This window comes from Daucus carota, chromosome 2 (genome assembly GCF_001625215.2).
Source record: "Daucus carota subsp. sativus chromosome 2, DH1 v3.0, whole genome shotgun sequence".
NCBI classification, from domain to species: domain Eukaryota; kingdom Viridiplantae; phylum Streptophyta; class Magnoliopsida; order Apiales; family Apiaceae; genus Daucus; species Daucus carota.
Window position 1 is genome coordinate 42,391,826 of NC_030382.2, and position 27,974 is coordinate 42,419,799.

Below are 27,974 nucleotides of genomic sequence, written 5' to 3' on the forward strand. Positions count from 1 at the left end.
ACGATGCTTATTTTAAGTATTTCCGGATCTCATTTAATACTTTAAGATTTTAAGATGTTAGAAGTGAAAGGAATTGCTAGTTTTTTTGTCTTTCCTAGTGATTTTTAATTTATTATGAAATTTTTAAAATTTTAATATGTAATAAATTTATTACATATTAAAATTTTAAAAATTTCATAATAAATTGCAAATCACTAGGAAAGACAAAAAAAAGACTAGCAATTACCAAACACTCAATTGATTTAAGTAAAAGTTATCCAAAAACTTTTAACAACTTATAAGTCAAGTTCATTTGTCACTTATAATCTCCTTCTTTACTTTAAGTAATAAATCACTTCTTTTAAATTAAATCAAACGATCCATAAATTAAGTTTTAGAAATAAGCCACTTATATTTTAAAAAAGATATTAAATATATATGAAAATATTCAAATCTAGAAATTAGTAGATGGGAAATAAATATAAATTCTTGTTTTGTAAGATTATTTCAACCAAACCACAAATGTGACTTAGTTTACTATACACAGACCACAGTATTTTAGCATTCTGGACTTGGAATTTGAGGGCAGAGTATTCTTTTTCTGTATTATATATTAAAAGACTCAAAATTCACCAAGGGGAGAAAGGGTGCTTGTTTTCCGATTTTCTCACCCAAATTGAGTCCACATGATCATTTTTTTATGTATGTACTGTCTGTGTGCAGTGTGCAAGCTTTGGTAGTTTGGTAAGTCATGACTCATGGGCTGAGAAAACAAGTACTACCTTCTTAAGTCTTACAGTGCAGATCTGCCAAGTGCAAGTCAGAAAAAATGAAGAAAGTCTGAACTTTCATTATTCATTTATAGTGGCAAGGTGGCCAATAATGGAACCACAGGAGCTTACATTAAATAAATGGAACAAGAAACGAGCAATGGTAGCAGCAGCACTTATGGTTGTGAGTCTGCTGTGCAATGTTCATTAATAACTTTCACAATTAAGCTGATACAGATCTAGCAGCAACCCACTTGCATGGATCATAGTCAAGCTTATGAGGAATATTTGAAATGCTAGTATTCACGGTGGTAGAACCAGAATATTAAAAATATTCGGGGCTGAAAAAATTGAAAAAGATTTACTTCAGTGATGTCGAGGCTTCGGTACTCTTTGTCCCCCTGGTTCCTCCCCTCATTCATTCATGTTATTTATCTGCCTAGTGTCAACAAATATAAATGGTATGGTCTAAGAAAAGAAGAGGGGAACATATAAATAAATTTTTATAATTAAAGCATCAACTTGAAAATGATAGACATCTTAATATCAATTTTGTCCTATGTAAAAAAAACTTCACACATGATGAAGAAAGTAGTAGATACAAACTTTGCCCATCCATTATATATATACTAAGCAATTATATTCATTTATCCATCTCCTTGAATGGTTTGTTTGGATAAAACTTTTATGTTGGCTGATCGACTTGTAGACTTATCTTCTGAGCAGCAATGACAGTACACCCTTTAGAGCACAAAAAGTTTCTTAATTTCTCCGGTTTCACTCTTTTAATCAACCGCTTGAAGAATTCCATATTTTCTCGAGTTCTCTGGCAAACGCTTGCTGTCTTCCCACAACAATGGTGATGTGATCCTTTTTCTCGACAATCTTGACGTTGGCACGAGGAACCCTAGACTGCACATTGTAGCTACATTCGACCGGAATCAGTTCGTCATCTCTGCCGTGGAATATATTGACGGTGCATGTTACGTTTTTCTGAACGAAATCTAGATAATCTCCCATTCTGCCAGCAGTTCCGCAGATTATATTGTGGAGAGTATGCCATGCAGCATTGTGTGTGTGGCAACAGAATCCGTCAATCAAGTATGTCTTCATCCTGTTCATATACGGTCAAAACATTTAAAATTCGAAAAATCATAATCGCATAAAATATTACGTGTGCATAAATAGTAGTATAGATAAAATTTGCACTGTTGAATGTTGAGAGTTATAAGAAAAACAGAAGACAGTTGGTTGCTAAAATCGTTTTCAAAGGAAACGTATCAACATCTGATGTATGACCCTGAGTAAATTATTTATGACTCCTTCAAGATGGCATGCATCCCATGTAAGAAATTAATTAATTTTAACATTCCTCTGTAACAACTAATTGATATAAATACGCAATTAATTAAGACATATCACATCAAACTTAACCCAGGGAGTTCGTAATATTTAATTAATTAGCATCACAATCAGTTGCTAATTAATATCCAGAAGAACAAACAATCGATACGTCAAGAATTTTCTCTTTTTGATATTTGTCTTTAACAAGGGCAAAGTAAAGAAGAAGGGAGCTCTTACGTGAATTATAAGTCTCGACGGTTGGTCCGACTGGCATGAATATTTTAATACAATTTTTTATTAAATATTTAAATTAATATTCATTTTCTCGTCTACCCTCCTGTCCGAAATATAAATATAATAATGGGATGTAATAAGTTCCGGAAACAAGATACACGTATATAGTAATGACGCATCAATATATGGATCCAACCGTCTTCTACAAACTGAAATAAAAGAAAGTAGAGGGAGGTCTTTTCAGCTTGATTCAATGACGAACGACTTTGAGGGACTTGATTGTGTGTTGTGGCAAGGTCCCATATACTCTACCGATATAAATGCAGTAGCCGTATTAAGCGGTTACTTAAGGCTAAATTAATTATAAAATTAAGAGTGTTGCCATTATTTCACAATATATCCCAGATACAACTATGCTAATAGCCGCATGGTCCCGTTTCATGTTATTTCTGATTCGATAACTGAATTTTTCATTGGTACCACAAAATTGTGTAGACTTTCTTAGCAAATATTATAAAGACATGATACCGCGAGAACCGATCTGAATTTAAATTATTTAAAAATGAAAAAATTAATAAGATTTTATCGTGTAAATGTTTGTATATAGAAAGCAAACCTAAAAATAGTTGAGACTAGAGGATAAAGCTAGCTACCAGGACTGACTATGTTGCGACACTCGGTGCGTATTGGCAAGATTAATTTATTGTTATAGTGAACACGCCAACATAGTTATTGGATTAACATAATAAAAATTCAGTGTGTAGATATGTAGGAGACTTGTGTTACCTGTTTCTGGTCAATAGTTTGGTGAGAAATTCCCAGATTCTGTGGTTCTTGCATATCAGAAGACAAATGGTTCGGCTAATATGCTCATACCAACAAGCAAGAGAAGCGCCGAATGCAATCGCAGGCCACACTCGCCTCGGTGCCACTTTACGCATCACATATTGTGTTGCTTGTTCTCCCTTTGGTGCCGGAAAGTACGGCTGTCGATCATAATCATATCAATATTATCATTAGTATTTTTTTAAAAAATATTTGGATAAACAGGTTGTTTAGGAAATGAAACGAAATTAACTTACGGGTGCTATGAGAGTTAGGGATTTGACGGAGCCGGGATATTTTACGGCAAGAGCGAGAGCTAGAATGCACCCCAAAGAATGTGCTACTATGTGAAATGATTTAACATTGTTGGGTTCAAGAACCGATCTCTCGATCATCTCTAGATGCTCCCTTATGGTGTACAATGAATCATGTGGTTTCGGACTCTTTCCGAAACCTAACAGATCGAATGCTAGAAGCCTGTACTTCGATTTCGTCGATTTTGAGAAGTTGGGGAACAGGGTTTCGGTCCAGAACTCGGAGGATGATATAAAGCCGTGAATGAAAAGCACATCCTCTTCAACTTTACCTGAAACGCATAAAAAAACAACATCAAGAGATTTCATTAGTATCTAATAGTGTAATTAAACTCGAACATAAACTTCACTTTCTGCAGCAAAATCTAATGAAAAACACATGGCGTCACCGCATTGGGTAGAAGAAAACAGGTAGGAGAAACAGATGTAAATTTATGATTACCTAATGGTCCTTCAGCTTTGAGAAAGAGAGTGTCAGAGGTAGAAGATGACCAAGCATTACAAGTTTGGCAATCACAATCTGACCATCTCGGATAGGTATGAGATTTCTGACCTCCAATTTTACCTTGCAGCATTTCAATGATGGTGGAATTGATAGTAAATGCGGATCGGCCTTTCTTGAATTTATTCATATCTTGTATCACATTTTTTGTCTCCACTTTAAGCCGAGAGACCGTGGTCTTGGACACCTCGGAGACCAACGATGAACGAGTGTAGAGAGTGTCGGAGATCTCCTCGAGCTGCAGCTTGGAAGAAGTAAGGCACACAATTTTCTTCGACTCTCCTTGTTCGGAGACCAAGATGTTGCCACTGCTCGTAATCGCCTTCCTTGCCGAAGAACAGTAGCAAGGCTTCCATTCGGCCTCGACAATGAAGTCGACAACTTTGTACGTGTAACAGAGAAGGAAATCAAGAACATCAAGAATGGAAAAGACAATAAAACTTACAAACTCGTTCACGAAATTCCCTGTTAACATCAAAACCGACAACGTTTTGTCCTTGACGGCCATTTTAATCGAAACAAAAACAAGTACTACTACCAATTGCAGCCAGGCCACCACTACCAAAATCAAGAGTTTCCGACAAATCAACACTCCTAGCTAGTGTTACTAACTAGGAGATGTATACGATTCCTGGGCTTCGAGTTTCGAGTCCAGAGAATCAAACTAGTCGTAAATGTCACAACATAAGCGAAATAATCTTGATATAATTTGTTCGGTGCTTCACCTCTATATAAACGGTGATTAACGAAGACTAATTATAAGCAAGAGAGTGGAAGTGGGGGAGAGGTCTTGACTAAATCTTGTTAGGTTTTCTGGAGAAGGGGTCATGGAAATAATCAAACTGCTTTTTGCCCGGCCTCTTATACGAGGAAAGCGTGTGAGTTGAAGTCCTATTTTTTTTAAATTTAGTGGCGAGAAAATAAGGGTTAGAGTGATCTGGCCAAACACGTACGCAGACGGGTTACAGGTAAAAGAAAATTCATTGTTTCATTAAAATCCTCGGCTGGCCTAGCGAAACTGGTAGGTGGTAGTTGTTAAGAAAGACCTTTGTTTCTTATGATCCAATATATAACCATGCACATTTTCACAAGTTTTCCTAATCTTTTTCATATCTTCTTCTAAATTCCCATGCACTATACTCTTAATTTTTAACCTTTTATCATACGGATTTCTAACAACGACACTGCTTTGAAATTTTACACACTACCTAGCTACTATCCGAGAACTATATTCTGCAGCACAAAATTAATATTTTCCTTAATTTTCAACTACAATTTTTTTCTTGTCAAGAAAAATTAAACTGAACGACAACTCGACCCATATAATAAAATCAGGTCGAAACTGAATCACAGATCCGGTTTTGAGTTTCGAGTTCTGCCGAAACCTCATTCAGATAGCTTACAAATTAAACTTGGAAGCCGATGACCATTAACCTGTTTATGTTACGGGTGAAAAAAGGAAAGGAAGGAAAGGATTTACAAGATTACGTAACAGTGACAGGAAAAAAGTCATTAGTTTAGACGACATGTTAATTAAAAAATTAGGGCTTCTGTTTGAAGTTAATTACGAGAGTTACTAAGAGCAAAGCAGAGGTAGCCTAACAACAATTATTATGGGTGCATAGTTTGACAAAGTAGTAAAATAGTACTTAAGAGCGACCAACCCTAAACCTCCTCTGTATTTATTGCAAGTAGGCCACAGTCCACATGACTCCCATACTCTAAGCAGATAACCTCTTTCACCACCGTCACAACTCACAACCTCTTAATATTAATGCTTCCGAGTATTCAATATTACAACCGCGCTGATCTATCTGTTAATTTATTCTGCTAATTGTTCGGACTTAATAAATTTGAACTAATTTCTTTTGATAATTATATTTAATAAATTACACGATAATAATCACTACAAAATAATCAAATGTTTCAAATTCAAAGTTAAATTTAAAACTACAAACTAATTAAACGAGGGTAAAAGATTAATAATGTACTTAATATTATCATTATTAATCATGATAATTTAAGTGGATTTCAACATCAGTTGGTGTACTGAAATATTTCTAATTAATAGTGAGGTACAAAAACTTTTACCCAGCTGTAAGGTTTGTTTAAATTAAACTAAAACATTATTAGTACGGGAAATGCCAGTAAGATTCCATTTAAATTAAACTAACACATTATTAGTAGGGCAAATGCGAGAAATGATAGATAATATTGTAACAAAGTATTTCTATTAACCAAATTTAAGAAGTGGTCCTTTTTGGGTCCATGCAAGAATCAAATTGTTGCAATTTCTTTCGAAGAGAGAATGGGATGTGCTTGTCTGGTCTTTCTCCTCGAAAGTATCCTTCAAAATTAGAAGTATGATTTTGTACTCATACATTTTTCACCACACATGATATTTGGATACTTTTCCTTTATCTCCGGCCAAGTAATGTTTGCTATACACGGAGAAAAGTTTCGTAACCACACATTGCAGTTACCCGAATTCAGGTTCATATGTTTTTTTGAATCAATCGCATTAAGTTTTAGGCTATATCTAATAACTAGCTATAAACAACTACATTCGTCTTTCTTACTATAAAAACTATGGACCGTTTAGATAACTTTAAAAAAAGTAATTTTTTATTAAAAATAAATATGTGAATTAGAAATGAGAAGTAAATTAGTTCATAAAATGTTTAAAAAAAAATTAAAAGTCCGGAAGAGAACTATCATTTTGAACTTTTAAAAAACGCTTCCACTCATTTACACAAACGGATAATCAGTGTCTGCTTTTAATAAATAAACAGGGACTATATTTTAGCCCATGTCATGTTTTTCTATCGGCGAATTATACACTATCAGACTTATAAATTATTTAACAATCATGTCGAATCAATAGTGTTTAAAATTATCATAATTTTACATGATGAAGCAATTAATGGAATCATTGAAATTTATTTTAGAATATAACACTCTCCCGTCCGGTTTTTCCTGTTCATATGTCAAAATTCACATTTTATACAATGTAATGATAATTATCAAACTTGCCACATTTTTTGAATTTTTTTTGTAATTTTACCCTTTTTTTATTTTTTACAAAAATACGATTTATAACGGTAAGTAGCTTGCAACCAAATGCAACTCAATGCAATTAACGTGCACAAGTTTTTCGGGACAACAAAATAAAAAAGGGGACTAGAAAAACAAGCCGGTAGAAGTATTAAATTTTGTAAATAATCGTCCTATAAATGTGTTATATGTACAAATTAAAATTTTTAACTATATGGTATTTAAATTTTGAGATTGTTTGTCCAGATTTAAAATTTAGAATTTAATTTTATTTTAAATTATAACTTTTAAGATAACTACTCATGTAATAAGTCGAAATTTCATTCACACTACAGGTCAGTTGGGAGGTAACAATATTTGTCAAAAGATTTATTTCACACACCGGTCACTTTTCAATATTATGTATTCTATGTACTACTTTATTTATATCTTTTGTATTCTAATATAAAATATGCAAAAAAAAAGAAAAAAACCTCAACAAGTCTACTAATATTATTCATGGAACCTTTTTTTTTGTTATACTCCCTCCGTATACGTTTCCTGTTTGTTTTTATCGTGTTTGTCAACACACATTTTTGATAATTAATATCTTTAATTTTGTATTAGCATTAAATATACAAACTTTACTGTATTAAAGTGCTCAAGTACATCTTATAAATTAGACGTAAATAAATAATTTTTCTCATGTTATGAACAATCCCGACATGTCAAAGAGAAAAGGTAATAAGAAACGGAGGGAATATCTTATAATAGTTTGAGGGCTTTTGAGCAACATATATAAAGCCTCGTCTTTTTTATATATTTTATATATCAAAGACATTACATAAAATATATAAACACGTCAATATTTGAATTAGAAAAAATACCAAGTACAAATATGAATATATACATAATTAAAATAAAGAACATTAAATTACTTCAACAAATTATTTATTTGTTAGATCATGTTCTACTAATTTATGAATGTCATTTCTTTAATTACGATAAACATATTGATCAGGTTTTCTCTGTATCTTTGAGTTTTTGACCGTTTGGGTGAGTTTAAAAGTGTTTCTTACTTAAAATTAAAAAATTAATTAGAAGTTAGAAACAAATTAAGACTTATAAGTGAATAAAGTGTTCAGAGAAAGAAGTAGAAATCCGAAAACTAAAACTAGTATTCTTAGTTTTTTATAAATACTTTTTGATTTTTTGCATAAACGATACATATATATAGGTGTTTCTAACTTATTAATTCAGAAGCCGAATTTTTAAGTGGTACTAGGATTTTTAGGTGGTAGCCACACGCTTAATCTTTAGTTAACTCTGGTCATCGCCGCCACCAACAATAATGGAAGAGCCCCAAGGTACGTAGAAGTATCATCGTATTCCTCTAAGATTGTCCATTTGTTTTAACTCAAGAAAGCATGCATGGTTTGTAAATATATCTATTATTATTATAGCTTAGTCAAATTATCGGATTTAGCGACTGCGGGAATATAAAACATTACTCCATTTCTACCTATCATTATCAGAAAAAATCAAACTATTTTGAAGAAATAGTCCAAGCCATCGATCTAGAATAGTAAATTCTTTGTGAAAAATTAATTGAAAAACAGACATAATCCTGTAAACGAACCTCCTAATTTATGGCGCCAATGGATGGACGGAATATAATCCATCAACTTATCATAATCAATATCGTAATCAACATAGCAACATTCATATTCGGACTCATTCTTCATTGTACGCTATCGATCATTCAAATTGCCCATGCAAGTAGCATCTCATATTCCCATTACAGAGATTCTATGACCTAATCAGAAGAATAAAGCTAAACATGTCACATTACAGATGAAAAACTGAGTCTCAATCTCCTAGACCATAGGCGACATGGTCGGCCAAATTGGTCAAGTTGTGCTATAGTTCTAAGCACGTAATTCACACTAGTGATAGCAAAACTACCGAATTGGTTACTTGGTCACTAACAATCAACACATCCCATCATCACAAGCTTACTGTAATCAGGCGACAATATAGGTGCTCAATTAGTCATCCACCGAAATCATTAACTCTCACAGTTCTAATCTGATATTGATATGTACAATTATGTGGCCAAACATAATCAAAAGCCGCCATTGGTAGGTAACAAAAAATCTTTATCATAACGTTATTCAAGGATTAGTAGACTATTCCCCATATAGTTAGACATGCACCTGAAAGGGACCAACATAAATCCAAATACGCTTATCTGTTTTTATATTATAATTAATTTCATACATAGTTTTTGGTTAATATTAATTGTATCGTACGTGAAATTAGATGAATTATTTGATTTTGATTAATATATAGTTTCGTGTAGTTGAAATGATCAATCAAAGATCGGGAATATAATCACACTTCTAATAATTATTAATAAAGGCTATATTTACATAAAATTATATTAATAGTTTTTTTTGAATCTGGGGGTTTCAGAAAACTGTGTATCTGGTAAAGTATATTATTCTCTTTCATTATAGTGAAGATAATTTACGTATAAATACCAAAGTTTTCTATTACTTGGAGCATATTGATCTTCCTAGCTCTGCGTGCAAACATACTCAATTTTTTATCAGTTGTCTTGATTTTTACACATATATTTCGACATTTTTTTTGTATAATAAAATTGATGTTCTTAAAAATATTATAAATAATAATAGCATTAATATATATAAAGAAAAGAAACCAAATTTTATTATGCGATCGAAATGCCTAGCTAATCATGTAATTCGAAATTAAAATAATTTATAACTAAGCCTAGATGTACTAGTTTGCTTGCATAATACAATGTCGCGCTTTGCATGTTTGCGCGGTGTCCATGTATCACCTTTTGTGTGTTGATATCATGTTATTAGTCTATTAATCATAACTTATAACTGTACTATATGCTCTGTTTTCCATTAAAACCGTAAATTGCTTTGGCTATGAAATCATGTTTTTAATATGTCATGATTTAAATTATACTCTCACTGCATTTCGAAATATTCCAGTTAAGGGTGGAAAGAGTTTGTACTTTAACGGTCAGAGTCAGACAAGGACCGTTACTTCAATTTACGATAATAGTAAGTGTAGATTCACTTCCCCGATTCCGGTTCCAAGAAAACATCTAGCCTGCTAGCTATATCGTTCGGCGACACAGATATTAATTCAGATTTAACACATGCTGCGTGAATGCGAGTTCTCAGACTTTTCTTGATATAACAGATCGCTCTTTTCTTTTATGATTGGCCCTCGATTAGACTCGCAACAACTTAATAACTTATGCACTTAAATTTCCGCTGGGCGGCTCCGGGTGAAGAAATATTGGCCGCCATAGTACTTATTAATAGCTGTGATTGTTGTTAGATATGGCTACATAGGACTGTTTACAGTACTGTAATTACTCTACAATTTGCAACATTAATTATGCTGTCATCTTTTCCTTTATCTTTTTTGGATATATTATGCCGTCAAAAGAGATCCTCTGTAGTATAGTATTGTACGTATCGCGACATTTCAATCAAAAAAGATTGTAACGAAAATACATCTTTACTTCGAAGCGAAACCTTAAAAATGCATCTATGTGCTTCGATGCTGAACTAGAAGACTTAGGTTGTGTTCACTTTATGAAATGTAATGAGGGGAGAATGGAATGAAAAATTATATAGAAGTTTTAAGGAGAAAAAAGAATGTATGAAATAATAGTGACAAAATATGAATGTAGTTAAATTTCTTGTGAGAAAGATTGTGAAGAAACATGATGTAGAAAGGAATGAACATTCCTTCCAAAACATGTGGGTTAAGGTTATAGTTGAAATAATAAGACTGGAATGATTGAAAAAATGAAAATTATTTAGATTTTCTTTGATCAACATCATTTTAGAGTACAAAATTCATTTTATTCCCCCCTATTCCATTCACCTTAAGTGAACACAACCTTATAAATCAATCTTTTCATTTCGACGGAAAATACGAGAGCAACAATCTCTTCATTGCACATGCACACATCTATACTTCGAACGGACTCAAAGAAATATAATTTTACTCGGATGGACAAAAAATGCATACACGTTGCAGAAAATTTGAACGTTCGTCGATCTTTCAAGAGCAACAATATTATAACTTTACAATGTAGTCAACTCATAAAAATTACTCGTATCAAACCACTGAGCTCTAACTACTGGTGCAGTAATGAACACCAGCTAGAACAAGATGGAATAGCAGCTAAATTATTTTAAGAAAGTCAACTCGTCACACTGATTCTGAGCACAAGCAGAGGAATCTGACTGATGATCTGCATGCTCTGAAACGCCCCATTCCGAGTTAGACCTTGGCAAGGTCAAACCATCATCAATTTTCACCTACAGCACTTACATATATAAGTATTATTTCTAATTATTGGCTTTGATTTAAAAGAAAAAGATAATCACGAATAGAGGCATAAATCTACCTTTTTTTTCTAATGCGAGAATTGGTGAACGAATTCTAAAAGACTAAAAACGATATATACAAAAACGGCATAAATTGTATGCAATTTCTATGAGAATTTAAATATATTTTTGAAATTGTTGTATGATCTCCTGTATGGCTTTAGTAATTTGAATCGAAAGAATGTAGACATGCGGAGAAAATCAGCTGGATTCCCGGCAGCACAATAAGAAAGTCTCGACAGTAGCTCGCTCTGTTAATACGTATAGGAGCATATATAGTTATTAGGGCAACGACTACCAACCCAAAATCATAACTCTTGTCCTTGCATCAATATGGTCATTGACCTATACATTTTTAATACCAACACAGAGAAGATAGATAGGAGAATATAGATATACACATACATATATACACACACACATGTATATGATCTATTCTAGCTAGGTTGTTTTTTTTTTTTTTTTTACTCACTAGTTATTTTGCTAGCTCGTTTGTTTTGAAGAATCAAATTCCCCTTGTTATTTGGGAGTATTGAACTTCTATTTCTGACTTTTGCTTTTCTGGACCTGTTTGTGTAAATTATAAGTAGAAGCACATTTTAGAAGCACTTTTAATAAGTAGAAGCACTTCTCACAACTTATACTTTTTTTCCAAACACTTTATTAACTCATTTACTTCTCACTACTACTCTACTTTTTTAATTTAAGTAAGAAGGCACTTCTTTTAATCTAATTCAAAAGATCTCACTATATATGAGAACGGAAAATCAACCTTGTGAACATATGAAATTTTAGATGATCGAATTCTTCAATAATCTAAAACCCTCCCAGTCTAACTTTTTTTCATCCAAATAAACCATTATACGGACAACAGATATGAAGCTTGTGAGTTGTGACATGTTGTCCACATGAAACAGTAAGATTTATATCCAGCCTAAGACGTAAAACCTCATCGGCTTCCAATTTTGCTCATAGTAGCATCTATGATATATGATGTATATGCATGGAACTCCATGATGTAATAAGTACTCAACCACTCTAGAGTTCACAACATATACAATACTAAAATATTACATGAAGAAATAAATGCAGGCTTTCACTGAATAGTTGTTAGCTAGACAGGGAGAAAGTGAGAGGTCATGATGTGCTGTTGTCCATGCACCACCATTTATGAGGCATCTGGTTAGTTAGTATGGATACACTAGTATCCACTTCTACTGTTTTACCAATGTCAGATACGTTAGTTTTTGAGGTTTAAAGCTAAATTTATCAAGTATGCAAAAGGTACTGCAGAATCATGTTATGTTATGTTAGAGGGATTAAAGTTTAGGAGAGCAACATGCTTAAATATATGGTCCTGTTTTTAGGAGTAATTTGCTATGGACCCTTTTACAGCGAATTCAGCGAAATTGTTGTTCAACTACTTTAATACTTTGGACTCAATTCGTCATCCCACAATATATAGCTGATCAAGACATCAACTTGTGGTTTCTCACAGGAGAGAGATAGATTCCTTAATCTATCATCTGTTACATGCTACATTGTAATTTTTGTATGAAACATAATTTGAACTTTTAAGTATTTTCTCCGTGTCAAAATAAGTGTTGTTTTTTAATTTGAGACTACGATTTTAGTTCTATGTTATATTATTTAATTTTTTTTCTGAATAAAAGTTTAGTATTTATATTTTTATTAAGAAAAAGAACTAAAATATAATACATAAGTATATATTTTGTTTATATCTCAAGTAATATGCAAAAAATCAAATCAACCCTTATTTTGGAATATTTGAGTTAGAAATTTAGGATAATATTGTCAATGACAAGCGTAACGAGTAGAGTTATTGTTTACTGTAAAATTTAAAGTTTTAGGCTCCGCAAATTAAAGATGTGTTATTAGATGTACATGTACTAGGATTTTTATGTACTATATTGGTTGTAAATTGTGTGAACATATAATTTGTATACCAAATAGAGGGACCATTTTATTGATCTCGCAAACAAATTAACAAGATACTAGAGCATATTAATTTTTGTATATCGTATTGTAAGGTTGATTTGCAATGTCATTTGTAAGTTGTAACACTAGTAAAACAAATTAAATAGATAAGGTTTTTGATTAAATTTCTTATGATTGCTTGAGATAAAAAAAAACCTCAAATACAAATATTTAATTTATTGTATTGTTGCACAAGGTACAAATCGATCCGAATCTAATAACTACTGAAAAAATTAAAGAAGTGTACTAAAAGTTAGAAGTAAAATAAAATTTATAAATAATTAAACTATTTAAAAAAAAATCTGAAACTAAAATTATCATTCTCAACTTTTTTATAAATACTTGTGATTTTTTACATGAGAATGCGAAGCCAGACTTTTTATATTGGAAGCAAAAGACAGAGGAACGGAAAAAATCAAATGGAATGGCCCAAATATACCGGGACAACATAATGGCCCATCACAAGCTAAGCCCGCGTCACTAAAAACCATCCAAGGCCCAATTACATTTCAACTCAAATAAACTTTTGACGACCTTTGATTTTATTTCAATTTCTAAGAACAAAAGAAAAAGAAAAATGGGGTACGTTCTAAGGGTAAGATTGGCATCATTTTTCGCCGGAGCGGCGGTGGCTTCGGTGGCCGGACTTTATACTCTTAACAATGATTACACCGCTGCCCATCAATCCATTTCCCACAAGGTATTTTTCCTCTTTTTTTAATATGTCTGTTAATCTTTCTTGATTCTTCAATTTGACCTGAAATGATTTTAGGATAGTGAAGTGATTAGAAATTCTGCTGGTTCTTGATTTTTTTTTTTGGGTGGTTTTCGAGAACCCCTTAAATTTGAAATGTCGATGTGATTGGAACATATCTATGCTTACTATGGGACTAATTGCTAAGTGAATGTTTATTATTGATTTGTACGATGTATACATTTAGCTGATAATGAATTTGGTATGTGTGATTTTGCTTGAGAACCCGAGAACGAGTTCAAAGGATTTAAGTTTTGTGTAATTTAGCGAAATTGGTGGGTTTTGTCTGACATGAGTTTAGGTGAGCTTTTACGTTTAAGGGACTCGAGCTTGGTTTTTGAAGTAATTGGAAATAAGATTAGGACAATGCTGTATGATTGATCATTAGGTGGACTTTGACTGACTCTATAGGAGGGTTGTGATTTTAAAGCTAAAGATAGTTTTTAGCCAATAAGTAAGCCGAAGCTCAAATGGCGCTGACAAAACAATGCATATGATTAATGAAAGTAAGCTTATCTACTATTGATTTCAAACCAAGATTGACTTGTATGAGGTTGAGTAGACTTTGTTTAAAAGAGCTTAAGAAGTATGTTACTTGTTTTTCAATCACTAGGCAAGGTTTCTCTCTAGGTCACTTCCATAGAGAATGACAAGTACTGCAAGTCTCTCATATATATATATATATATATATATATATATATATATATATATATATATATATATATATATATATATATATATATGTTTCTATCCTATATATTAATCACAGCACTTAAGTTGACAGTTGACAGCTGAGTGGATTGCATGGGACACTCAGAATAAAGGTGGCAATATATATTTATGTCCTGTTTTAGATAATTATATAGCTTTTAAATTAACAGAAATGATACTTTAAAATCTTAGATGAGCATATTATGTTTGACTGCGCGAACTAATAGTAAGCCATGTTTTTATCATGGATTTTTCATTTTGTTGAATTGGTTTTCAATAGTTTTGATTGTAATACTGATATGTTCTTAGCTAAAATGAAGAAGCATACCAGCTAGCGCATAAATAATACCTAATCAGTTTTGGTGCTGTAAGTGGGGTTTTTAATATGCGCACCTATAGTGCTCTGTTTAATTGAGATGAATGGGGTTGATATTTGAAAAAAAACAGAGGTGAAATAGAAGCATGGAAGACGTGTGTAGAAAATAAATGCAAGTTTTATCAACTAATTTTGTAATGGATGAGAATTTAAAGAAAGAATAAGCTTGCATTTGTAATTCATGGGACTGAGCTCTAGTTTGAAGATATGCTGGATCGGAGATGAAGAATGAATGTATGTGGCTTATGATTAAATGTCCAAGAAACAGTACAAATGCCATTCCTATTCCATTCCTTATAGCCAATATATCCAAAAGCTAGTGATATTACAAAAGTCAGCACATATATACACCTGTGGTCCAACTTTATACCCATATTCCTTCATATAACATAATGGTTACATGCAGAATGCTTGACAGAGTAAGCTATTCATTAGTTTTAACGGTCAAGTAATAATTGGAAAGAGTATTGGATGTAGTGGTGTCTTTTGGTGGCGTTTGCAGCATTCCGCTACTAAAAAGAGTTGCAAAGAGAGTAAAGTTCCACCAAGATAAGTAATATACTTTGCACCAAGGTATTTTGTTGATTCACTAGTTCTAGTTTTGGAAAATATGTGTTCTGCTAGATTGTGATATCATCCCAATTCCTAGCTAACGCATTGTTAATTCCTTAATCAGTTCTGATACTGTAGACACTATTACGATTACCCTCTGTTTGGTTAGAAAGAATATGATGAGAGATAAAAGTAAATAAATAGAGAGTGAAGGATGTTAAGTGGTGAAAAAGAAACACGAAAGAAGTGTGGAGATAAGAAGTGCAAATATATTATGAATTTTGTTAAGGATATGATTAGCTGAAATAAGCTTTATTAGTAAATAGATGGGATTGAGCATTAGTTTAAAAATGTATAAATGGAGTTTAGCAATAAATGAATCTATGAATAAATGTCCATGATATAGTACAAATGTCATTCAATTCCAACCATAGTCCATTCCTTCCAACCGAACAGAGCATAATGGAACTGATGTTACAAAGTTCTGCTCAGATATACAGCAATGCAAGGAGTTTATCCTTGTATACCTTTATGTGACACAAGGGGTTGATGGCTAGTGATTCACAGAGTAAAGTTATGCATTATTGTTGAGTATAGATCGGTAAGAGTATGAGGTATGCTGGTTCCTCCTAACTAATAGCATGCCCCGAATTTTGTGGACCATGATCGTTTTTGTTGCAAATTGATTTGCTGATCCATTTTCTTGGTGAGTGTATGGATACTAATGCCTACACGCATGAGAGGAGATATCAATCCCATTTCCATGACTTAGAATGACCTAATAGTTTGAGCTTATAGGTGTTACACAGTGTGTCTCTGATAGTCTGACATAATATGGTCTTAATTGGAATTATTGCAGCTAACATACTCCAGCAATGCGTCTCTGATTAAATGTTTGCAGAAGTAAGAATTTTTATGCCATTTTGAGATGCTAAGGTTTATAGTTAATTGCTCTTTGTGGGTTAAATTGTATTCTTCATACAATAGGCCTAAGAGAGACTTTGGGTCGTCGCTGTACTGCCAAAAACATAGAGTCAGATAAATTTACTTCTATTACTTGGTCCGGATTGTAAAAATATTGGGCCTGTTTAGCTAAGCTTCTCTTTTCAGCTTCTTGTCATGTAAATCTGAATCAGATTATTCGTACCGTTTGTGTAAAAAAATTATAAGTCAACTTCTGACTTTTAAGTCAGAATCTGAGAAGTTAAAAACCTATCTTTTTTAGTGACTTATTTTCATTTTTGAAATTTTATTTTACAAAAATGTATAGGACGACTCTAAAAGATAATTTATAATATTTTATTGTTATAAATTATATTTTTATACCTGATAAGTTGTAAATACCAAAAAAATTATCCAGACACATAAATTAAAAGTCACTTTTCACTTATAAATAACTTCTCACTTATAAGCAATAAGCCTTTTTTTTAAGCTACTCCAAATGGCCCTGATAATTGGTCCAGATTCAAATTTTTATTGACATTAGCAACTACCAAAAAAGTTTGATATATACCATGTTTTTGTTAACGTGACGGTTCGAAACTTGAGAAATACACATGTTTCGGTTAATGCAAGTAGAAAGAACAATACATGTGTAATAAGAAAGGTCAAGAGGATGATACTTGACAATCAAATATATAATAGAAAAATACTTTTTTTTAAATAGTACAGTTGATATTATATAGCTATTTATATACATCTTAAATCTAAACTATTTAAGTAATTTTTATTGTACGGGATATAAGCTTTGTATTGATATAAGATGTGTTTTAGCAATTAGCATGTCGTCTTACACTTGAAATAATTTTACTGCCTAATACAGTAGATGATTAAGATCCAAAAGATTATAGTTTTGATTTTCCTTGGTAATCGAAATTTACTAACTTAGAAGCAGCTGAGGTTAACCTATTAAATTAAAATTAAAACAAGCTGAACCTTGTGTTTTGCTTTTATATCAGGTGAACAGCCTGCATGACTCCTTGAATGCACGTATATCTGCATTGGAAAAGTTGAAGGAAGCGGAGGCTACAAAACAGGCTGACGCTGCCAAAGAGGTACAGGCTACAAATCAGGTTGAGGCTACAAATCAGGTTGAGGCTACAAATCAAGCTGAAGCTGCAGAGTAGTATTTTTAAGCTACCATATTTGCCAAAAATGTGTAATTGCATTCCGTAAGTGCAGAATTTTCACGTGTTCTGGAGTCTGCTTATAACGAAACTCGCTAGTTAGAAGTTTGTGAATTTTGTACCCAGCCTCAGCAGCATAATGTTACTCTTAACTCAAAATATAAGAAAGGGTCATCTGTATTTTGTACCCTGTTTCAGCTGCATAATGATACTTTAATATACTACTCTGAGCCTGACAGCATGTGTTATAAGCCGCTTAAATATGTACTCCCTCCGTCCCTCTCATTTCTTTACTGTTACTATTTTGGGATGTCCCTCTCATTTCTTTACGTTACCATAAATAGTAAGTTTTTCCATCATTACACCCACTATCTTCCCCCACTATCTCATATTTAACAATAAAAACTACTATTACACCCACTACATTCCTCCACTATCTCAAATCTATTATTAAATATTGATAAGTCCCACCACTTTACCCACTTTTCATCTAACTTTACTCATTTTTCATACATTATCTTGGTCTCCGTGTCCCCCTTCAATGTAAACAATTGAGGGGGACGGAGGGAGTAGCATTTTTTGTGGCCATCAGAGTTGTGCTCTCTAAATGCTTCACTTTAGTTTTGATGTTAAGTATCTGTACATTTACCCTGTGTGTTAAGTAGAAACATTACTGCCTGTTTATGAGAAGATCAGAAGAAGCAATACTGGCATATTAATTTACTTTAATATTTATAAAATAAATGAAGCAGTGATTTTTTTTCATCTGATGTGAACAAAGAAATTATCTAGTAATATTTTAAGTTTCTGATATAAAGTGTGAAATATACTATATGGTATTTAATAAAAGTGTACTGGTTCTTGACATACGCATGCAGTATCTTAATAAGATTCGTATGTTCTGAACCAGTTGTGTTAATAAAGAACGGGGAATGGTGGCCTAACATAGGCCCAGGCGTGGCATGTTTTTCACCTCAGTTCCATCTAATGCTCCCGGACGCCCCTGTTTGCCCTCGATAGTCAATACAGAATACACTTGTTGCCACATTGTGGTTCAAGAAAAATGGAACTGAGTTTCAAATATTAGGTTATTAAAGTAATTTTACAATATATATGATCTAGAATGACAACCTATAAAGCTCTTGGATATGGTTTGCTTTTATGGCCATCGTTTAACCCAGGAAATTTGACAACTTTCTATTTAGTAACTCGGGTTTTCTTTGATCGTTTCCCTCTTAATATTTATCTTAGAATCAGCATGCATCTTCCTTCTTGTCTAGCTGAAGTAAACACGGTTTAAATAATTTTATAGTAGTTGGTTATCAGTTTGAATAGTTTTTATTCATGGCGGTTTCAAGCATTCAAGCTGTACAATTTCCTATAAAAAGAGGCCTTGATAAAGGCCATCGACGGAGTAGCAGAAGTGGAGGTAATGTGAGAATCAGGTGTGGAATAGCTGAGCCATCGGGACAGCCAGCGCCAATGGGACAGAAGACCAAGTACAATGATGGGTTTTTTGAGAAGGCGTTCATGACACTTTTTGCTAGGAAGATGGAGAAGTTTGCGGCAGTGAATAAAGAGCAGTTAGACAAGAAGGAAAAGGGTTTTTTCGATTATGATTATGATAGTTTTGTCGATGTTTCGAGAAGAGTAATGCAGGGAAGAAACCGTATGCAGCAGCAAGAAGTGGTCAGGGAAGTGCTCTTGTCCATGCTTCCTCCTGGTGCCCCTGCTCAGGTGGTGTTTCTATTCACTATATTCTCATTTCAATTAGGATTTATGCTTCGTAAAAACTTAATATCGGTATGTACTTCTTTTACCTTTTTGTTGAATGTTGTGCTAGCCAAAGCGTAGAAAAGTATGAATTATGAAACATTATGAAATCTGCTGTGAAAATAAGAAGTCCCGTCTGATTTCATTGCTAAACCATACAAAGATTTGTGTGATTTCGACTATCAAAGTCCATTACTGAATTGACTGCACTACATTTATCGATTTCACAGATCAGATGTCTGCTGCAATTGATTTATGGATATTTGTCTTTAGTAAATCAGTTTGAAATCTTTTAATTTAAGCCATTAAGAGATCGAGCTTATCATATAGACATTCTTTTGCTCGGTTGTTTGCAGTTCAGAAAATTGTTCCCGCCAACCAGATGGGCTGAGGAGTTCAATGCTGCTCTGACTGTACCTTTTTTCCACTGGCTAGTTGGGCCGTCTGAGGTAAGCTCTTTGATATCTCACCTACAATACTTGAATACACTTTCAGCAATGTAGTATTACACTCGAAAATTACAGGCCTATACTGGCTGAAGCATGAACCTTATGTTCTTTTCTTTATCGTAAGTGGGATCAAGGAATTTAAGGGTGTAGAGATTTCTGATATAAATAAGGTATCTCTGTAATCCATATATCTGTTTAGGAGATTCGGGATGGTCCAATAGACATTAGAAGTAAAAACTTGCTTCTTTATAACTTAGTTTTTCACTCCTCCACTGATATGATAGTCAAGCTGATGAATTTAAAGAACAGCATGGAAATACCTAAATTGCCAAATCACTGGAATTTCTTGTACTTTGAATTGTAGCAGTTTTTTCCTTTTGTATCGTATAATGCTTGGCCTCGCTGCTAATAGAGATAATATATTAGGTTGTAGAAGTTGAGATTAATGGGATGAAGCAAAGAAGCGGAGTGCTTATAAAGAAATGCAGGTACTTTAGTCTTTAGCAAATGCTTTTAGATTTGTAAGTTCGACCATGAATGAGTCTTAGCAAAATGTTGCTATGCCTTTTATGTCTGATACAAGCTTCCGAAGACTGATTATTGAAATTTGACATCTATCTATGAAGATACTTGGAAAATAGCGGATGTGTAGGACAGTGTGTGAACATGTGCAAGATTCCGACTCAAGATTTCTTCACCAACGAATTTGGGCTTCCTTTAACTATGATACCAAGTAAGAACCCGCCATGCTTTTCTATTGTTTGTCAGTGGCTGATATTACTGGAAAAGATATCGTGCATCTTTATCTGTTACATAATCATTGATTGAAAACATAATTACAAGCCCAAAAACAAAAAACACAGTGCACAAAAAACACATAACAAACTTAATGAACAATAAAGCTCAATCCCTATAGGAAGTCTAACAACAATCCTGTGTGCAGATTTTGAAGATATGAGCTGCGAGATGGTGTATGGCCAAGTCCCGCCTCCATTTGAAGAGGATCCAGTGGCCCAACAACCATGTTTCGCTGATATATGTGAGTTTTTTATTTAAAAAATTGAGCACACACTTGCACCCATTTTGCCTTCGACAAGGCTCTGTATGGGAAGTGAGAACGATACCTCACGACCAGAAGGTCTTTGGTACATGTGAATTCAGTTTGTCGTAATTGTTGATCGGTTTACTCAACAAAATATTTTTGGAAATATCTGTGATTAACTATGACAAGATATTGCAGGTCCAGTTGCGAATGTCAACTCCCCTGTCTGTCCAAAATTACAAGGTTAAGAAGAACCTCTTGTTCGACGACAGTCATCCGAGCTGTAAAAACCTATTACACATCATACGGTAAAAGTTAATATGCAACTGGCAAGAGGACCTGTCAATTACACAGCTTGACAATAGAGCTTGATCAACAGAGTTGCACAAAATGTTGTTCCTTGTTCACTTGAACAACCCCTGAGGCGAGGCCCCGAGGCCAGAAACTGTTGCTGGTATGTATACGCTTGGTACAATACATAATACATGTACGTTACGTTATTATACCGTAAAGAAGCAGACTATCTGCATATATGTGAGCCATTTTTGCTGCTTGATTTATGGAATGAATGTTGTACAAACGTAAACAACACAGCTATTGGTAGTCAGAAGAACGATAATTCCAGAGACTTACCAGAGAATGTGTTTGTGTCCAATGTCCGAAGTCCTGTAAGGAAAGACTCAAGAAATTGTTCGAAATGACTCTAGCTAGTCTTAAAAGATCAACATTATTCGATATCAATATCTATATTCTGTCTCTCTTTGTTTTAAGTTCTTTCAAAAAAAATGCTAAATGCCCAAAAAATTATTCACAACTTGTGAAAATGTATTGATTGGTTCGAAAACATCTCACATAAATCACTCAACCACGTCATTTGAAAAAAAAATCGAGACATAATTCGGATTCAAACATATTATAGTTTTTAATAAAATTTGGCATCTACACCAAAATCTTGGGATCTGTATTCCGTCTTTTGGCATTTGTCAGCGGCTCTCAACAACCCTCGTTCAGGGAAATGTTAAGCACTCAAATTTTTTTTTTTTTTTTTTTTACAAATATGGTTTATAGCAGAGGATAAACCCTAACCACTTGAGCTATCCAATTGTGTTTAGTTTTTTTTCTTCAAATCTTAGGTGGCTATATATAATTGGTTTTACTCACAATTAGTAATAACAAGACTCGTGATTATCGTGTGATTTAGCAGAGAAAAATTGGGACAAAATTCGGGTTATCTACCAATACTCAACAATAGTTTATAAAAATGAAATCCAGACATTTAATAAATTTGATCTATACTACTCAAATCTTAACTTAAATGGAACTGATTATAACTTGTCAGTAATCTTGGAGTTGATTCATAATTCATAACCAATCCGTAGTAAATTAAAACACAATCTGCCGATGAAAAAAAATTGCCAAAAATTACAGGATAAAGAAGTCGATTGTTTCTTAAAGCTTTCAACAAACTATGAATGACATGAATCCAGTGACTGAACAGCTTCTAAAGTAAAAAATAGTAATTACAGGTAAAAACTATTTATACGTGTACATTTATATCATAATACAGAAAAATCTTTTCACTGTTGGAACGTCAATGCTAAAAATTTAGAGGCGCCAAACCGTGATGTTGCATAACAGAACTATCAAACAATTGGGTGATTGTCTGCCAAAGTTTTGTTCCAAGTCCAACAAAATTTGTTTCCATTTTCAAAAAAGCAACTAATTTGGAATGTCTTTGAAAACACTCAATCCATGCACATAAAGTTTAGAAAATCTTCATCACATTCGGTTAATATAATCTATATATTAATAAGAAGAATTTAGGATTTCCAAATTATTCAAAGTCGCCTCCAAATTTGTCATCTCCGTTTATGACAAATTGGTGCATAATTAAACTCGTGAGCTAATCACATCATCTAATTACTAATCACATCCTCTAATTACGCCAGCGTTCATTCTTCGAAGAAAATAACTAAGAATATTAGTTTTATTTCTTGCATTTGTTTGACTCTGCATGTGATGGTATAACAGATATAACAGAACCCATTGGCTGAGTAATTAAACTTCCAACAGAGCAACTAGTTTGGGTCGTTGATCCCGTGAAGCTCATTCTTTGTTACCACCACAAACTAATTAAACTAATTCGGTTGTAACTTTAATCACTCATTTATTCAACTTGTACAGATAGACAATAAATATAACCAAAATTCTACTTTAGCAAAGCTTCCTTTATTTTTTTAATATTATGTGTCTCTTTAATTAATAAATAGAAAAGCGTAAACTTTTTTTTTTTGCAATCTTTTTTATGTTTTTTTCCTCAATATCAAAATGCGGTTAGTATAGCTCATTCGCTAAACTAATAGGTGATATCATTGTTTCTTTTTTTTACTTTTTTATAAGTGAAAATCTCATTATTTAATAGTAAAACGTTAGTCATATACAGACTACCATGTATTAAATATAAAATATTGCTAAAACCAAAAGGTAAGGCATTACTAAGTAAAATAATTTAAACATGTGAAATCGAAACACATTTAACGTGTCTCACTTTATCATGTATATAATTCATGTAATGTGTGTTCTCAAAAAAATTCATGTAATGAACAATTGCAAGAGGAAATTGAGTAGCCATGGTTTGGTGTCTGTGATTCATATTACGTACCCCTTATGTGTTTTACTACAATTTAAATATAGTGTTCGTTAAATTAGTTTAGTTGTACTTTCAAAAAAATTACATTACTATTTATTGTGATAATATTTCATTTTTTATAATCGCTAAGATTTTGTTTAAAAGTGTGGTTTAAATGGATTTTAACATTTGAATACCATCAGATTTTAATGGATTTTAAGCAATCTCAATTGAATACCATCGGATTTAAAAACATAATTTAAATTTCCGATTAAATACCACCAGATTTTGTAGCATGATATAAAATCTCAATTGAATATTCCAAAATTTTAATGAATTTTAAACAATCTCAAACGAATATTCTCGAATTTCATGAATACAAAATAGTCTATTAAAACCCCAAACGGATACAAGTAGATTGTACTTTTTCAAATGATTAATTTAAGCAGGTGAATTGTATATGGAAACAAAATAATTAAAATTCACTAATTCAAGCAATGTGCACAATTTTAGGGAAAAAATGTGAACGTATGTGATTTGGTGCATCTCCAACACCCGTGATTCACCTCATCCCTTCTATAAATTCCGCAATGCCACCAAAGTAATACTATCACCATTTGAGCCTCCTACTAGCCATTGCAATAATCTACTTCACATTAACATTTGAAAAAGAATGGCCACTTTGCATCTTTGTCCTCTAATCATGTTTTCCATGCTCTTGTATTCATTGGCCTTTTCATCTGCCTTCACTCCACAAGATTATTATTTTTCTAGTGCCCAGGAAAAATCTGGCTTCAGTCCTCAAGATTATTCTAGTGCTCTCGAAAAATCATTGTTGTTCTTCGAAGGCCAGAGGTCAGGGAAACTGCCTCCAAACCAGCGCGTAAAATGGCGGGCTGATTCAGGATTGTCTGATGGTTCTGCTGCTAATGTAATATAAAAACACACACTAACTACCCATGCATAGTATATTTTTGCACACTATTGTATGGTATTTTCATTTGGCTGTGAATCTTTTGAAGGTGAACCTTGTTGGAGGATATTATGATGCTGGTGATAATCTGAAGTTTGGTTTGCCAATGGCCTTTACAACAACGTTGTTGGCTTGGAGTGTAATAGAGTTTGGGAGCTCCATGCAGAATCAACTCGAAAATGCTAGAGCTGCGGTCCGTTGGGGCTCGGACTATCTTTTGAAAGCAGCTACTGCGACTCCTGATACACTCTATGTTCAAGTAAGAGCTAACTCATACTTCAAATTATTATATTTTTACCTGGTTAGACTTGAGCATCAAAAAATCTCATGTCATCGTAACAATTTTGGGTTTCTGGTGGTCTTCGTAAAACGGTTCTATCAAGTCATGACTTTTCAATTGTGTAGTGCCAAAACTTAATGTAGTGTCATTTTGGATAATATGCGGGTTAATCAAGTCATGACTTGTCAATTGTGTAATTGCATTGAAAATCAAGTTGGGGGTCAGAAATTTTTACTTTTCAGCATGTATTTCAACTAATGACACGGATCATTTACACTAATGAAGTTTTGGGCTTTTTAGTTTAACTACAGTTAATTTAGAAAACATCAACATCAGCATGTATCCAATAGGTGAATAGCTTCATTCATTTTGAAGCTGAAGAGTTTATTAATTTTAGACTTTACTAAAAATATGAACAGGTGGGTAATCCTTATCATGATCACTCGTGTTGGGAGAGACCTGAGGACATGGATACATCACGAGATGTTTATAAGGTGTCTTCTAGTAATCCAGGATCTGATGTTGCTGCAGAAACAGCTGCTGCATTGGCAGCCTCATCGATAGTGTTTAAACAATCTGATCCTTCGTATTCAGAAAAATTACTTCAGACTGCCATAAAGGTAATTTCTCTTCAAAACCACACTTGATATTTGAAGTTTTCTTATCTGATCGTCATGACAGAGTTGCATTCTTTTTACATGCAGGTCTTTCAATTTGCAGACAAATATAGGGGATCGTATAGTGGCTCACTGAGTTCAGTAGTCTGTCCATTTTACTGCTCATACTCTGGATTTCAAGTAAAGATCAACTAGTAACTTTTTTACAATTGACTGTCAAATAAAGTTATTGATCTATTTTTGGTTTTCAAATAGGATGAGCTATTATGGGGAGCATCATGGATTTATCAAGCTACACAGAATCCAACATATTTGAGTTACATTCAGTACAACGGACATGTTGAAGGTGCTGATGATGATGATTATTCGTTCAGTTGGGATGACAAGCGACCTGGAACCAAGATTCTTCTTTCAAAGGTATTGTTTAAGCAACAAAGTTTTTCTATTAAATCTCTAAGCTCAGAACAAACCTTGTGAATAATTTATTTTCTTGGCTATCACGCAGAATTTTCTAGAGACAGGAATAGAAGGCCTAGAGCTATACAAAACACACTCCGACAATTATATCTGTTCTTTGATTCCAGGATCGCCTAATTTCCAGGCCCAGTATACCCCAGGTGAGCTACTTTCACATTAATTTCTTATTATTTGCTACTATGACCATATATCTATGAACGTTTAGTAATACAGAGCTCATAATATCCATCTGGCTTTCAGGGGGACTTCTATACAAAGGGCAAGGGAGCAATCTTCAATATGTTACAGCCTCGTCTTTACTTCTTTTGACATATGCCAAGTATCTGGATACAAGCCACGGTGTTGCCCATTGTGGATCAGCAACATTTGCAGCAGACAAGCTCCGCGCATTGGCAAAGCAGCAGGTTGATTACATACTAGGCAATAATCCACAAAAAAAGTCGTACATGGTTGGATTTGGAAATAATTATCCACAGAAAGTCCACCACAGGGGATCTTCCTTACCATCAGTATACGCAAAGCCTGGTCACATTTCTTGCGGTGATGGATTCCAGTACTTCTACTCTTCCTCCCCAAATCAAAATATCCATGTTGGTGCTATTGTTGGCGGTCCTGATAATAATGACAACTTCAATGATGATCGAAATAATTATCAACAGAGTGAGCCTGCAACATATATCAACGCTCCCTTTGTTGGAGCTCTTGCTTATTTTTCATCAACAACTTAACTTTTGTTAGCAAATTATCAGAAGATTGTAAAGATATTGTCCTCTTGTGTAGCAGGATTTGCAACATAATATAAATTATTATTCTTAAATAAATTTGTATTCCTGCAGTATCTAAGTCAACACGTTGATTACAAGTACTCTTGTCTGCAAATAATTCTTTATATACCACAAAAAATTTATTTTTCAAGAGGTTTGCTCGAAATGTCCAGCTCTGTTTTTCAAGAGCCATATCCTAAAAGATCAGTTCATATATGTATAAATTTATCCCCTTACTAATGCTGACAGAGTCTTTTGCATTGGTAAGGACTAAGCCCTCTGTCTGTTAAACTCGACTATCTTTATAATTGATCAGTTAAATTCCGGTAAAAACAGTAGCCATCTATTAAAATTATAAGCCCTTGACAGAATTTGAGAAATCTGTTTTGGTCTGGTATAATATTACCTCTAACATTCACTTGAATCATGATTAACATGATATGCACCAGGCTATCAGGTATTAGTAACATTCTATAATGGCAATGTTGGTGATCCATTAGTTAGGTTGTTTGTTGATATGTATGATTTTATTATAAAGTTGTAGGTATGCAACTTTAGAATATGCATCATATGATTTCTGCTTTTTCATATTACACGATGTTATTAAAGGTTGTAAGTTTATCCAGAACGTGAATTTTATAAATTTCATCTGCAGAGTAACTAATTATACTAAACCGGATTGATATCGTGTAGTCGGTGCTGCTTGAGGTTGCGGCTTTGATTGATGGATCTACCAGCTTCCAGAGCTGCATTTCGGTTTTTGTTGCAAATATGTTGAGCAATGACTAATGCTGGTCAGTTCTTTACTTCTTTGTTTCCCAGAACCCATTATTATTGCAGGACTGGCCATGTTTGAACCTGTGGTCCATTTTGATGGTCCAATCTATCTGTTTTACAGGCATTGTATACAGAATTAATCACCGGATGACTGACCTTACATTTACTCATATAAGTGCTGTACTGTTCGTTAATATCTTATCTTATCTTGTTATTTAGAAAATTGC

At 33.3% G+C, this 27,974-nt stretch overlaps 4 protein-coding genes across 4 annotated transcripts; 3 read left to right on the forward strand and 1 right to left on the reverse strand.

Moving 5' to 3' along the window:
• Nucleotides 1-1,233: 1,233 nt before the first annotated feature.
• Nucleotides 1,234-4,848, reverse strand: LOC108206206 (probable lysophospholipase BODYGUARD 3). Its single transcript, XM_017376428.2, has 4 exons — nucleotides 3,909-4,848; nucleotides 3,410-3,738; nucleotides 3,114-3,313; nucleotides 1,234-1,863 (listed from the first exon to the last, which is right to left on the reverse strand). Exons 1-4 carry the CDS (start codon nucleotides 4,474-4,476, stop codon nucleotides 1,539-1,541), a joined length of 1,422 nt encoding a protein of 473 aa, XP_017231917.1. The 5' UTR covers nucleotides 4,477-4,848; the 3' UTR covers nucleotides 1,234-1,538.
• Nucleotides 4,849-13,987: 9,139 nt separating this feature from the next.
• LOC108206683 (uncharacterized) lies at nucleotides 13,988-18,190 on the forward strand. Its single transcript, XM_017377063.2, has 2 exons — nucleotides 13,988-14,147; nucleotides 17,799-18,190. Exons 1-2 carry the CDS (start codon nucleotides 14,025-14,027, stop codon nucleotides 17,964-17,966), a joined length of 291 nt encoding a protein of 96 aa, XP_017232552.1. The 5' UTR covers nucleotides 13,988-14,024; the 3' UTR covers nucleotides 17,967-18,190.
• Nucleotides 18,191-19,133: 943 nt separating this feature from the next.
• On the forward strand, nucleotides 19,134-21,971 carry LOC108206753 (beta-carotene isomerase D27, chloroplastic). The gene is made up of 6 exons (XM_017377148.2): nucleotides 19,134-19,703; nucleotides 20,096-20,188; nucleotides 20,615-20,676; nucleotides 20,815-20,921; nucleotides 21,132-21,227; nucleotides 21,429-21,971. The coding sequence occupies exons 1-6, from the start codon at nucleotides 19,311-19,313 to the stop codon at nucleotides 21,476-21,478; spliced, it is 801 nt and encodes a 266-aa protein (XP_017232637.1). The 5' UTR covers nucleotides 19,134-19,310; the 3' UTR covers nucleotides 21,479-21,971.
• Nucleotides 21,972-24,460: 2,489 nt separating this feature from the next.
• On the forward strand, nucleotides 24,461-27,027 carry LOC108206741 (endoglucanase 1). Its single transcript, XM_017377131.2, has 7 exons — nucleotides 24,461-24,790; nucleotides 24,882-25,091; nucleotides 25,532-25,732; nucleotides 25,817-25,909; nucleotides 25,985-26,146; nucleotides 26,235-26,346; nucleotides 26,447-27,027. The coding sequence occupies exons 1-7, from the start codon at nucleotides 24,533-24,535 to the stop codon at nucleotides 26,932-26,934; spliced, it is 1,524 nt and encodes a 507-aa protein (XP_017232620.1). The 5' UTR covers nucleotides 24,461-24,532; the 3' UTR covers nucleotides 26,935-27,027.
• The last annotated feature ends 947 nt before the right edge of the window (nucleotides 27,028-27,974 follow it).